The sequence below is a fragment of the Lepidothrix coronata genome, unplaced genomic scaffold (assembly GCF_001604755.1).
Source record: "Lepidothrix coronata isolate B3197 unplaced genomic scaffold, Lepidothrix_coronata-1.0 Scaffold61, whole genome shotgun sequence".
Classification (NCBI taxonomy): Eukaryota; Metazoa; Chordata; class Aves; order Passeriformes; family Pipridae; genus Lepidothrix; species Lepidothrix coronata.
In genome coordinates this window covers 3152392-3167273 of record NW_016690241.1, presented here as the reverse complement: position 1 = coordinate 3167273, position 14882 = coordinate 3152392, and the positions used below count along the sequence as shown (strand labels likewise).

The 14882-nt window shown below is 35.1% G+C and overlaps 1 protein-coding gene across 3 annotated transcripts in view; it reads left to right on the top strand.

Annotated features, from left to right (window-relative positions):
* Nucleotides 1–14443, top strand: part of SIPA1L2 (signal induced proliferation associated 1 like 2) — a 131002-nt gene extending 116559 nt beyond the window's left edge. Inside the window, exons 19-23 of one of the 3 annotated variants that reach the window (XM_017817561.1) lie at nt 2911–3042; nt 9502–9555; nt 10489–10612; nt 12277–12358; nt 13204–14443. In XM_017817561.1, the coding sequence (XP_017673050.1) occupies nt 2911–3042; nt 9502–9555; nt 10489–10612; nt 12277–12358; nt 13204–13350 (539 nt within the window). In that variant the 3' untranslated portion in view covers nt 13351–14443. The remainder of the gene's footprint in view (nt 1–2910; nt 3043–9501; nt 9556–10488; nt 10613–12276; nt 12359–13203) is intronic. The other 2 variants (XM_017817562.1, XM_017817563.1) reach the window with 2 other exon arrangements.
* The last annotated feature ends 439 nt before the right edge of the window (nt 14444–14882 follow it).

The following is a 14882-nucleotide window of genomic DNA, read 5'->3' as shown; positions in this document are numbered from 1 at the left end:
CAGGTGAATCTTTCTTTTTCTGTATAACTAGTTACTCTCTAAATACAGTCATATGTGGGACTGATAACCATCCATTTCAGGAGCTCTGTCAGAAACTGAACTGACCGCATAATTTTGGTGAAAATAAGGACTCTTTTGAAAATGCTTTATACTTTTATGCATCAATAATAAAAATAAATAAAATTCCTAAGTAGAGGAGGTGACGTAACTGAAAGGACCAGAAACTACAGGATCAATTATTTTTGTGCCAAAAGGAGTAGAAGAAATAAAATAATCTTTAAAACTGAAAGATAACACTGAAAATGTTTCCTCGAAGGAAATAAGGGATAAATCTGTGTTGCCTCAAAGTCAGTCTTGTGTGCAGTGAGGATAGTGGCCTATGAGACCAGGCATATCTTCCTGGGCACGCAGAGCCCACGCTTGAGCATACCCGCACAGAGGTCGGTATGCTCAAACATCACTTATCACCTTTGCCCAAATCAAAAAGGGAGACAACAGGTAACAGCTGCTGATGTGGCAGTCATAGAGGGAAAGAGTGGAGGCAACAGTAAGGTAAGGGGAGCAGGAAAGAAATGCAAATACAGGAAGCTAGAAATAATTTATCTCACCCAGAGCATTCCTGAAATGCAACCAATATTCTCTGAAATTCAAAGGCACCAAGGCCTATATAATTAGAGGTATTTTTCTTATTCCCTTCCCTCTCCCCTCCCCATTGCAAAAGACCACAATTTATATCCTGAAAATGATTTATTCTGTGGTGGCTTACTCATGCCCGTTCAGTTATTCCACCTGAAATTTCAGCCATCAGCATGAGCACTTGCATTTCCAGAGCTATCAATATTCAGATCTCTACTCTGGCAGGCTTTCTGCAGTTGAGCGGCTCTGTCAGGGCTTATGCAGGACTGAATAGGATCCACCCTAAGGTGAACTGAGGTTCTTACAAAGACAATGCATAATGAAGGATGACTACTGGTGAATATATCACTCCTACACTTTAATTTGGAAAGCCAGCAGAATCGTACTGGGAACAGGCTTATTCCTGACAGGTTTCACAATCAGCCTCTGTAGGCTGATCACACAAAAGCAAGGACTGTCCCTTAGGGCCTGCCTGCTGGTCTAGAACCAAAAGCTGGCTTGCCAGCCTTTCAAATAAAGTATTCTGTCTATTCTCCACAACAGGGATGTATAAAACATTTGTACTTGAATAAATAAGGTTCTTATAATTTCTAAGTCATATACAAAAGTTCAGAGACTGCTCTGACTTTCAGCTTCCAGTGTATTTGCACCAAGGTAACCTTAGGTGAGAGTTTATGTATGTTTATAAGGAACTGAAAATAAAATCTCAGTACAGATATATGAGTAGAATATGTGTCTATATTGTATTTTCCATTTCATATAATGTCCACTTTTGCATACTGAAGAGTAGTATTGAGAAAGATATTTCTACAGAGTTTTTTCAAGCCACTTCCAAGTGTAATGTAATAATACTGCACCTTTCATATAAGTGTAGAACAAGATAAATTCCACAGTAAATAGGATTTGTACCTCTTCTGCAGGGACTCCTAATTTGTGACAGAGGATTCTAAGCCTCCTTCACTTTCCTTTTCCTGATATTCTATATTTTTTTAAGCAAGATTTCTGCAAAGAATAGAGCATATCATATGCTCTATTCTTTGCTATGTAACAACCTACTCTTTTTTGATTTTTGGGTCAGAAATGTTTAATTCAAATGAACACTGGTATCAGGACAATGACAACATGCCATTTTCTTAAACTATAATGTTTCTTCCATTTGTATGCATGCATTTCTTCCTTCATTGTTTTTTGTTTGATCTTTTTCTGGGAAAAAATACTGCTCTTACGTATTATATTTTGAATAACTGGAATAACTAGATGGAAATCTCCTTCTGAAATATTTGAGGAAAAATTACTATTTTGACCTTTTTTTAAATTGAAGTGAATACTTTTGAAGCAAAATTTCTTTCTTCCTGACAATATTATGGGATAAAAGTAGTATATTCCATTGCTAGCTTTACGGTTAGGACAAACTGTGATTATAAATATAATGGGTTTGGTTTATGTTCAGTTTTAAGAATATAAACCTTTGTATGCCTGTTCAGCAGTATTCTTTTTAATGTGTTCATATTGATCAGAGTAAAGTTTGCTATGGACAATAGCAAAGGAAAGGAAAATATAAAACTATTTAATGTAATTATGAAAATTACCATCTTCTCTACTAAAATGTATGTTTGCGGCACCTTTCTACTAGACTGCATAACTGAAAGCTGTGTTTGAACCAACTTTATAGTGTATACATTTAATTTAATATATGATCTGATTACAGCATACAGTTTGTTACAGCTCCTTCTGGAATTCCACACAAGCCTTACATCCTCAGAGATACAGCTAAAAATGTTAAACTAACAAGGTAGTATTTTCAATGTGAAAATGAGTATTAAAAGAAAGACAGGTTATGTTTTTAATTGGTTTTGGAACTAAAGTATTTTAAGTTTCAGAGTAAAACCTTGCATGTAAGTATCTTGTATGTTGTTTCACAGGCACCTTAAAAATATAACTTTGTGTATCTAGTAACTTTTCTGCTCAGTGCTCAGATTTAATATGCTATGCTTTAAGAATGGATGTTGCCTCCTCACATAGTGTTCACATGAAAATGCAAAGAACACGTCATGTGCAAAGTGGCACAGAAAAAACCCCTTTAGAAACTCTTCCCATGTATTCTGCCAACATGTAGAAATTGTTCCACCCATACTAAGTATTGAACAGAAAAGACAGAAACAAGAGTAATGAAGCACTCTTTGCTTATACATTTTTTGCAGATCATTATAGTAGCTTCAAAATTAATTGTGCATAATTGTTACAGGAAGACTAATTATTGTGTTTATTGTTTAGATGAATTCTGGTTCTCAGATGGGTCCTTATCTGATAAAGCCAAATTCAATGATCCTGGCCTGATGCCCCTGCCAGACACTGCCACAGGGCTAGACTGGTCTCATCTGGTAGATGCTGCACGAGCGTTTGAAGGTAACAGGAACATTTGAATAAAAATCAATGTTCAGTACACAAACTTTAAAAAAAATATATATATTGTACAGCCACATTTTGAATTACAAAAACCCAGTGTTTGCCTCCATAGCCCTTCAGTTCTTTTGGCAGTATCACTTCTCAGTGTGGAAGGCTGTCACTGAAAATTTGGGGTATTTATGATACTTTCAATATCCGTTTTAGATGCAATTCATCCACTTGGTTGCCCAAGTTCTTTCTGTAATCAAGTGGAAAAATCAGGTTCTTTGAAGGAAAGATTCAAAGCATTTATGTTAGATGTTTGAAATGAAACCGGGAGTAACAGTTTCCTGTGTCTGTGGTGTTGTGTTTATAAACTGGTATGTGTAGTCCAAATGATGTTGCAGTCCCTCTCAGTTTTCATAAGCCCTTGAAGACCAGCAAAAACGTACAGTTTATTTTCCAAGAGCAGAACTTGAGGTGCAGGATATAGACCAGGTTTGCTTTATTTAAATTATAAAATCAGATTAGAAAAAAGCTTTGTCCACCTCTGGAAGCTAAACCTACACATAATGTATAAATACAGAAAGATGGAGTATATATATGAATATATACAGTGGAGTGTTTGTGTTTTGTTGTTTCTGAGGGGTGTTTTGGCTAAGTTGCTGTGCTGTCATAAAATTTCTGACATCTCTTAAATGGTGTTGCTTGTATTGGTGAATGTACGGAAAGTCAAGGGTATCTAATGAATAGGGATGATGTTACCACAGTCATCATTGTATAAGATACAGGTCTTAAGTTTATGAGAAGAATTGGCTGTCAAGTTAGTGATTTGGGTTTTTTAACTAAAAGCAACCATGGGAATCAGTTTTCTGGTACCTGGTTCCTTCCCAAAATATGAAGTGATTAAATTTCATTTTGACCAACAGCTCTTCAGAACTACTTACTATACTAATTTAAATGGGATTGTGAAAACCTGAACTAACAGTGATTATTAGGAATTTGAAGAACTATATTGTTTCCTAACCTGATTAACTGTATATGCATTCAATATTACTCCAACATGGCAGTGATAGCTGGCAGGAAATACTGTGATGCTGAGAATCTTGACAGCTGTTCCCATGCATTTCTATATTTGATTGCTCAGGGAACACCCTGCTATTTGTTATTGAAAGCTTAAGCTACTGCAAAAAAAGATATGGATCAGTAAGTGACTAGTTCTGTAACTTTGTACTTGAAGAATATTTTTAAATGCTAATAAAATTTTTGAGTTCAACTGACTGAAAGATCATTCTATACCAGTTATGCTTCTGTATTTTTAGCTTCCTTTGAGAATGAATAGCTTTTCATTCTGTTTACTACTTAGTATTGTGATGAAAATAATTTCACTTTGGAAAGTGTTATGTGAGTGTAATTATATTTGAATTTGAGAGGGAGAAGTAGAACAACATAGCTACCCCACAGTGCTCTATCCTAGGGAGGAAGGGTATTCACTTCTTGTGTTTTAACTGTAAAAACCTTGGATATATCTGTAGATAATGCTGAAGAACTGAAGGTCTGAGTTGTAAGACAGAAACTGTTTATCAGAGTTTTTTTTAATTATTGAAAGAATTTGAGTAGTAAATAATCATCTCTTTTCCTCTGAAGGAATGTAATTCTTTTCTGTTTAGGATTCTGTAGTAGAGACATCTGTGTATATCTTAGATGATTTATACAATGTTTTGACTAAATTTATAGTGCTGCAATAGAAACTTCTGCAAAGAATGGAATTTTTAAACCTTTGTTTAGTTTTCTGTATCCTATGTCTTACAATTTGGAAGTAATTTAAAAAAGAATAACTGATAGGCATGTCATAAAAAAATGGAAGGGAATGTGTTGGATATGAATTAGCAGATGCAGTTTCCATATGTACTTTAATGTTATTGACTTAGGAGTTGCTTCAGCTTTGTATTTAAAAATAGCTTGGAACTACTCTTCTGTGTTCTATCAACGTGAAAAAGAGAGTGGATGATTCTAGAGTTTATCCACTTCTGAATATAAAACTGCTTTGATCTTTTTATTAAACTGGGTGGAAATTGGATCACATTTCATATAGGACCATCTCAAAAAAACACCAAAACAAACACACACCTCCCCCCCAAGTTTCAATGGAAAGGATCACAAGATAGATAAGAATTTTTTAATACTGAATCAGAAATTAACTCTAGAGTTGTTCTCTAGTTTGGCTTTGCGAACCTGATATTTTAAAGTTATGTTCTGTTCTAGAACCTAGATACTAAACTTAATTTTAGTTTTTTCTTTGTACAAGGTCTTTTGTTAATATCAGTTTATTAGAATTACCAATTTCATTCCAAGGTCAGGTATTTTCTCCTGTGATGTCTCCAGATTGTATGTTGACAACTTACACAATTTGATCAGTTCAATGTTCCTAATGTGGTCCTCACTATCCTTCATCTGCCTGTCTTAAAAAGCAATTGTATCTCAATTATGTTAGCTCTAGCCTTTTTAGGTGCTTATAATGTTGGCATCAATTGGATTAAGAATTAAATATAGTAGCAAGATTTTTGCTATCATCATCTGTACTCAGAGTTTACTTCTGAGTGTTACAAGAGCAGCAGTCTCATTTTTAGCTCTCTTCTCTCCCCTCAAATGAGCAGTGGACAGGGTTGTTTATTAGTATTAGCTTTTATTCAGCTGAAGCCTTCGTCCTATGTAGAACAGTAGGTTTTAAACTGTGGTCTGTGAGAGTGGGAGAAGCCATTACTTTTTTTATTTTAAATTGAAACTATGATGATAACGCTTTTCGCTTTGTGAAGATTTAATTTCACTGCTTTTGCTTGGCAAGAACTTTTGTGGGAAGCTGAATACCTACTTCAAACTTTTCCTGAAAATCTTCTGTTATTCCTAAGACAGGTCTTCACAGTGTAATGGAGAGCTGTGCAGGCATTAACTCCAGAGGCTCCAGAAGCTGCAGTGAAAGGGTTTTTGCTTGAGCTGCCTCTGTTGAGGGTCAGTGTCGATAAGCTGTGTGTGGCATTGTTTTGTCTTCACACTGCCTTCCTTTGCAAGACACAGTTTTGACTCTGATATTTATCCAGATATGATATTTAACATGCGTGCTAGAGTCAGCCCAGTCAGTAGTAAGGGGCATCCTTCCATTTCTGTCATACATGGATATGCTACTTCCAGTTACCTTCTCTTATTTTGTTGGGAGCTGCAGAGAAAGAGTAACCAGGTGGCAGCTGACATGATAGAAATACACTGTTGTAATGTTTTTGGATCCATCCCTGAAGCAAACAATAAAAAATCAATAGGACTGGATGTGACTGTAAAGCAAAAGAGGTAGGATTTTAGAGAGGGTAGTTGGGCTAAAAAAGGAGAGATTATAAAAAAAAAAGAAAGCAAGCATGGTCAACTGAGTAAAGATAAAGACATGGGGATTTATAGAACAAATTGGAAAGATCAATTTGAAAAAGGAGAACAAAGAAATCTCAGAAAAGACTAAGGGAAAGTAAGATAATTAATTTTTTAATTCTTTTTTTCTATTATCCTTCTAATAGATCTCCAAGTTAGGGAAAAGGGAATGGCTTTCAGCATGTGTATTATCTTGCTAATGGCTTTTTTTGGATCTTTTCAATGTTTTGGGGAGCAAAAGGAGAAGCCTTTTTGAATGTCCATACCTGATACTGTAATTATAGAAAAGAACTGACACAAATATAAATATTGAATACTATTAGGAATAAAACTTTGTACTATTTGTGCTACTTCAACCTGGGTTTATTATGCTTTAAAATGCTGTTTAGTGTTTGATAAATCATACTGTGGGTTTAAGAAAGTCCTTCTAATGTCTCTGATTTAGTTCATTAGAATCGGTGGTTTCAACTGTTTTCCAGGTGATTTTTATGAACGCCTACTAGTGCCAATCAGAATGCAGTGTTTCTTAATGCCAATTTATCTTTGCAAAAACATCTGTGCTACTATAATTAATGCTATTTTAATACTTTGATTTAAAATCTTCATAGCTTAATGCAAGTAATGCTACACATAACATAATGAGAAAGAAGTGAAGCATTCAGCGTGACAGATAATTATTTTAATCAAAGTAGTGCATTAAAGTGCTAGAAAAAGAAAAAATGAAAATATTTAACATTTAGTCATTTCTAGTGCATGTAATTCTTTTTGCTTCAGTGCATATGTAAGTATATGTTTGTGGGTAGACTTTACCTTAACAATGAGAGAGTGGCTTCATGCACTTTACTCACTTTAGCCTTTTCTGCTTTCCAGTACATCAAAATTGCCTAGTTTTTTCTGGCCTCTGTTAGTGGTCTGCAAGAATGGAAATTCAGATTCAAATTCTTAGTAGTTACAGCTGTATGACTCTGTTACTGTAAATTAAGATATGATTTTTTTGTCTCATCATCATTGGTCTTGCTAAGTCAATTATTGCTTAAACTTTTGATATCAAGACCAGTATATTTTTTGCAAATAGTTTTCTGTGTATGGGTTCTGTTTGGAGTTTGGCAGGGACATCCCACTTAAAAATAAGAACTCTGAGATTTACATGTGTTTTCTTCTGTTAGTATGCACCTATCTCTTCAACTGAATACAAGGGGTCCCTGTAGGAAGCAGAACTTAGATCTACAGTATCATACCCATTGATTTTTCTTTATAAAAAGAGCTGGTTTTCGAGGTAACTTTGATTTCATTTTCATTAGTAAAGGGTCAAGCCAATTCTGTTGAAAACAAATAAACCAAAAATCAATAGGAAGATTTTGCTCTTTAAAGCACGAGTTCAGTCTTCACCACAGTTCAGATTTAAATAGTAAATTGGTGAAGCTGTTGCTTAGCTTGACTACTTATAGGGAGGTCAGTGAGATTTTTATATAGTTACTGAAAATAAAAATGTGTCTTTAAAAGTACTTGAGAAGTATTCAAAGGCAAAATAGTTTTCTTGTCCAGGAACTAGAGATTTATTGTCTTACTAACTTGTTCAGAGAATTATTTTGCCACTAACCTGGCTTTGGAAAATTAAAGAACTAATATTTGAAGAGTAGCACAGGAATTTATGTAGTATGTTATGTAATTGGAGACTGGATTATTAGTGGCCGTGTAGTGACTTTTTTCCTCACTTTGGGAATGTTAGAATATGGTTTCATATTTTATTAAGATATGAATATTGGAAAATATGTCTAAGTTATGCTAGAAAAACAGAAAAGGTGTAACAATTAATTTCCTACTCTTAATTATTAATAGTTTTTAAATTATGTGAAATTGAACTTCACTAGGGATTATACAAGGAAGAAGAAGTTAATCCACACATTATACTTATTGCAAGCATATTTTTGTTGTGTTTTGAAATAATACAAAAATATTTTAAAAGATTGTGTTTTAAAATGGCATAATGTGATTACATTAACAGTTGCATGTACCTGGTTTTGCACCTGCTTTTATCCATCAAGAAAAAGATGCTCTAAGATACTGTTGAGGAGATCAAACTGACAAAACACTTTCTCAGCTGACAAATAAACCAGACAAGTGGTCAGTTTCTTTAATTAAACTTAGTCAGCAGAGGGAAAAAATGCAGATTATTTTTTTATATTGCAGTAGAATTTCCTCTGAGACACAATGTCACATTTTGTTGGCCATAGAAAAAATAGTAACAGCATAACATTTGTTGCTGGCTTTGTTTCTATTAAGTGGTAATGAACATGTGAATAGTATAAAAGTGAAATCAATAATTAGGTATGTACTTGCAACTGCTTGTTTATACTCTCTTGTTTCTGGCCTACATACTGTGTTTGACCTGGGAAATTAATTTTAGTTTATCCATGCTAAGCAAATCTATTTAACTTAGTAGGTGTCAAATCTGTAAATTATGTCATTGATTATGTGTTTAAAATTATATTCTTACCTTATTGTCAGGAGATATGGAAAAGACATTCATATTTGCTGAGATCTATCACTAGTCAGAAATAAGGATAAAAGGAGGAGAAATGAGCTGTAGTCTTTAAAATTGGACAAAATAAGACATGCAACTTTTCTTCATTGTATTAGAAAATGAATTGACAATCTCTGGTATTCCTTAAGACTGAAGGAATTTTTTTTAAATCAATAAAGAGATTTTTAGTGATTTCCTATGTTTGATTGGTAAAACTTTTAAACTAAAATGTCCTTTCTAGTTGAAAAGATCTGGCCTGTGTTTATGTCCTTAGAGTTTGAAGGATTGTCCTCTTACGTATCATGCCAGGTTGTCATGCTGTGTTGCAACACTGGGTATTACTATTAGAGACATGGGGTGTGACACCTTTTGCTTTACTGTGATGTTGGTATTGTGTAAAAATGGCCTGGCGAGGCTGAGAATGAACACCAGCATGAGCTGCACTGGGAACATCCCACTGTGTGCGCTGTACACAAGGGCCACAGCTGCTCCAGTGGAGGTGGACTGTCTTGTTTATAGGAACGTTCTAAATCTTATTCCAGGTTTTGACTCAGATGAAGAATTTGGGCCGTTCTGTCATCACACGCCGTTTCTAGGTGATGGTCTGAGATTGATGGCTTTTGCCTTCTGTAAACTTTCTTTAATATTTCCTATGTTTTGCACGTTTGCATGACAATGCAAGCTTTGGGCCTTGTGGGGTGGTAGAGCAAGGGGAGAAAGGGCAAGGCAGGCATGTTGTCACCAGAATTCATACAAGCCTACAGACATGGATTTTGTTTGGCAGAAATAAGTTAAATCAATCTCCACAGAATATGGATTTTGTTTTTTTAAAGAAGAGAAATTAAATCCTAATGAATGCATCATTTACTCCTGTTCTGTGCAATGATGATCTGCATGGCATACTTCTATTATGTGGTGACTGATATATTTTGGCAACCACACTGTATATCCATAGGTAATTACATCTGTGCTTGTTAGATTATGTTCTACTCAAATTCAATGCAGATAATAGCTTGCCTTAGTAATATATGTTCTAAAAACTCAATTTATAAAAATAGTGTAAATTTATTGTTTTTCAAGTATGCAGATTGCCCTTAGGTTCTGCAAATGCTTGAGAAAGTAAAGCAGTACGAAATAAACATTGCAGATTTCTGAGGAATCTGAGAGCTTTAAGTCCATGGAAAAATGCAGACCTGTTTGCTGAATTATTATTGTCATCCGTTGTGGCCCTGAATTCTGAAATGGTTTTCTGCAGAGTTCATTAAGACCAATTTACTGTTCATATCAGCATTAAATGGTCCAGACAAAACTGTCATACTGCTGATTGATAGACATAAAAAATTGATTTGGGGTTGCCTTTGGATGCAGGTGTGGGGAAGCCAACTGGTTGGAACGTACATCTGCTGATTATCTTCAAAGCTGAGATGTAGAAATCTACAGCCATTTCGCTAACTGAACTGGGATAATGGCAGAAATATAGCTCTTTAATTTGTCCAGTTTTAGATGTATCCTTATGTTGCTTTTTACAGATCAGGGAGTAGCATCTTTTTGCACCTTGAATGATATGCAGCAAGCACAGGGCTTGGAAGGAACACAGGAGTTACCTTTGGATGAGAGTCCCCCAGATGGAAAAGATTTCCTTGAGGCTGCTGGGTATGTCAGAGTTATAGCATATTTCTTACAAAAGTATTTTAAGGAAAGATTTTGTCTTTATGTTCTGAGTCAGATTTTCTGTATGCATGTTTCACGGCTGTTTGATGGCAGACTTGTTACCTTGACTGATCAAATTGTCTCTGATTTTGAAAAATGTTGTTTCTTGGAATCAAATTCTGAGCAGTTCTGTCTAGAAAATTTGTAGTATAGTCAAATAAAGCTCTCTCACTGTAATAGGCCTCTAATGCAGAGCACAGTTAGATGCAGAGTTTCAGATAATCAAATTTTTCACTGTATTCCTCCTTACAAGAATAATTTATGTTACTCTTATTTTAGATTTCATTTGATTAGAACCAATAACAGGAGCTCAACTCTGTAGTATGCCACAACTTTATCTGCAGCAAATGTCTCAGATCTTGAAACAGGTGTTCCTACCTATCTTTGCAACTATTTGCTACTTGTAAACCCATAATTTTTCGTTTATACAAAGGTAAATTAATAAGAGAATGTGTAACTGAGGACTGCAGGAAAATTGTAGGCCAAACTACCCAATTCTTCAAATTCCTTGCAGTATTCTGGGAGAAATTATTCTTCCCCCCATCTTTCCTGCTTTGAGGAGTATACTTGTTAAAAGCTCAAATTCAGCAGTATAATCTGTCCAGTAGCACGCTTTAAAAGAAAAACACCTTTGATTAGTTTTGCTCTTCAGTTGCAGGAGTGGAAGAATGGGAAATGGAGGGAAAAGTCTTCTTGCTTGTTAGATTATTACATTTTAATTTGAACCAATTTTACACAAATTAGCTTGCCTACACGGTAAAGCGCATTTATTGTAATGACTTCCAAGTCCATATCTTTCCCCAGTCTAATGATCAGTAAGGACTGGAAAAGACTGTTTAAGATGTTCCCCTTTTAGTATCGGCAAATCTGTTGGATTTGTGCAGTTGCATGAAGCAGCTGATTCAGATTTGCATGCAAAGCTTTTCTCTTCACCATCTCTCTTTTAGATGCAATTATTCACGTGATGGCTAATTGCATCTATAATGTAAATGAAACTATCTCCCACAGTGCTTATTGTCATTCAGAAAGCAGAAGCTATTCTCAGTATTTTCCTTCAGTCATGCATTTGATCAACCTGTGGCAATATTTCATATGTTTTGACCTTTAAACAAAATATTTGTCTCCATAAAGCCATAGGTTTATCCTTTACTGAAATGACACTACTGCACACCAGACAAAAGAACTCTTAACAGCTCTTTTGGTTTGCAGTAATTGCTGCTGCAGCTTGCTTCAGATTAGTACAGTCCTTATCAGAAAGCAGCTTGTTAACTAATGTCCCTGCACACCATTTAGCAGTGAGTGTGACTTGCATTGTCAGGGTATGTGCATATAAGTCCTAAAACATTCCTTCTTAAAATCATTGTGACTTCTGCCTGATTTGTATAAGAGGCAGTGTCATATTTCAGATATTGCAGGATTGGATTTATGTGCTTGTAATAGTCTTTTGCTCATTTTGTAATAGTCTGTACTAGTAATTGATGCTGGTTTTGTCTCTGTTTTCATAACTGATTGGTTTCATTTGCTATTACTAAAAGTTTTACTCTGCAAAAGCTGAGAAGAAAATATTTTTAACTAACTCAGAGTGAAGGTAGTGGTTTACTTTACAGGGAACATGCTCCGAGTACTCTGACTGGAAAAGTAAACCAGCTAGAAGTCATCCTCCGGCAACTACAAACCGACCTGAGAAAGGTAAGAAACCGTTAGCAATATAACTACTCTCCAGTCTTAATAGTTTTATTTTTACACACGGTTCATCAAGGGCTTGAAATAAGTACATCAGTTAAATTACATAGTGCAGTTGCTGAATGGTCGATGAGAACACTGAGGTGCAGAAGGTCCTGTGGGAATGGTTATGCAAACAAACTGGCAAGGCTAACTAGTTTATGGGTCTTTACTCCAGAATAAATCTTCTACATTTAGGCATACCCCAGAAAGAGTGAGGCAGTTTATGTTCATTTATGGTACTTTGGATTGAACAAAGGATAGGGATATGGTTAGCACTCCAGATTTGTCATCCTTGTTGCCTTCTTGGTCATGTAGCAATGACTTGCTTTGTGCCTCAATTTGCTGTCTAATTTCTGAGCTGGACACAGTGCTAGGACTGATAGAAATGAGACTGCTTTGGTGAGAAAATAATCATGTAAGGGAAAATTTTGGAATTAGATATTTTTCTTCCTTAACATGTGCTTGAAATCAATTCCTTACAACTTGGGCTCTCTCATGTCATTTATTATAGATAAAACCTTCTTATGCTTTTAGTCCTTGATTTTTTTTTTTTTGTTAAATGGAGTAAACTCCTATAATTTTTCTACTAAGGTACCATCTAGTTTTCTTTTTAGCTTGCAGTATTTTCTTAAAGTGAAAGAGGTAGTTGGAGCATATTTGGGGAATTAATTTGCAGTTAGTAGTTGTCTTAATGGATTAGGGAGCTCAACAAAATATGTCTGTATGACTTGTGTAGAAATATTAACAACAAAAACAAATGCTGTCATCACAACTACTCACTTTACTCAACTTGTATCTTTCTTAACCAGGAAAAACAGGACAAGGCAGTTCTCCAAGCAGAGGTACAGCACCTGAGACAAGATAACATGAGACTTCAGGAGGAGTCTCAAACAGCAGCTGCTCAACTGAGGAAATTTACAGAATGGTTTTTCAATACGATAGACAAAAAATCCTAATCGGCGAGCCCCTGGAGAATACTTATTTGAACAATGTAACAGCTGTATTTTTTGAATTAGCGGGGTAATAATTTCACTGTGTTCACAATCCATTTTAGATGTTTCTGCTACATTCTCTATCCAGCTTTATTCGTTTGAAAAGGAGAGAGAACTGTGGTAATCTGTCTTTAAATCCGTATGAAGAAAGCAGAGAATAGCAGATATTTGTTTGTGTGCAGATGAATGTAAAAAATCCTTAGTGTCATTTTAGACATTTTTAGAAGTTGCTCTGGCTGGGGCTTGCCTGAAGAGGAATATTTAGGGTTTTAGTTCCTGCATTTCAGGTGCGCTGGTGAAGATGTTAAAGCAATTTACATTAGCTTGGGCTTCAGTATTGTAAGATAAAAAGAATAACCAGACATATACTTTAATGTTTAAAAGGTGCTCTATTTTTTTGTATGTACAGTAGTTTTATTTCCACAGTCCACATTGTCATAGCAATAAGAATGGAGGTATAGTGAATAGTCACAGAGCTGTGTTTATAAAATGTTAGCACTGATGTGTTTAACACTAGTTTGGATGCAGATACATTAGAGATTATTTATTTGCAGGAACAAATGGTGCCTGAATATAAACAGTGTTCTGATTTTCTAAAAATACACATGCCTTGTAAATGGCTCACTGGGGTTAGCCCTCTCCCAACTTCAGTTACTTTTTTATAGTTGATGTTCAGCTAAACAGTTACACTGCTTAACTATTGAAATCATGTATGGTGTGAGCCAGCCAATCAATTGTACAATGCCAAATTTGTTTATCTTTGTACAGAAGCTTTGATCAAGTGTCTTGTATTTAACACCTTTATTTAAGCTTATTTAACCTTAAATTGTTGTTTTTATAAAGTTTGTTTTATCTGCACTATGGTGAGGTCAGTTGGTTGCAAGTTGTAATATTTTTAGCTTGCCAAGACTGTACTGAGGAGTTCTAGAAAATTCTAACAATTGGATGCTGCTAGTACACAATTGATTTGTTTGTATGCTTTAACATTTTTAACTGTTTAATTTGAAATGAACATACATCCTGCTTTTTTAATAAATGTTAAAAATCTAAACCTGAACTATTTTATCTTGTATTATCTGTAATCACTGTTACCAGTAATAGCTCAGGTTTCTGTTCAGCCCAGTCTCTAGGCTGATCATCCAGAGACAGTCCAACCGCCCAGAGCTCTCATGATCCCTTGTTACCAATGAGGGGTTGTCAGCGTTATTGCAGTTAACTTCTTTGGTGTGTCCTGTCCTGGAACTGAGGAGGTAGCTTCACCAGTCAATGAACAAAAGCTGTTTTGGCTGTTCATAGGCATTGATTTTCAAAAGGGGTCTAGTTTTCTCATAATACCTTATATTAGCTGTAACAGGAAATAGCTTGCCATTTTCTTGTGCCAGCAACTGAGATCTGAGGATTGCAGTGTAAGTGTATGTGAGATGCATTGTGTACAATACTGAGTTTAAAGTTTATATCAAAAAAGGACACTTTTATAAAATGAAATTAAGGTAATA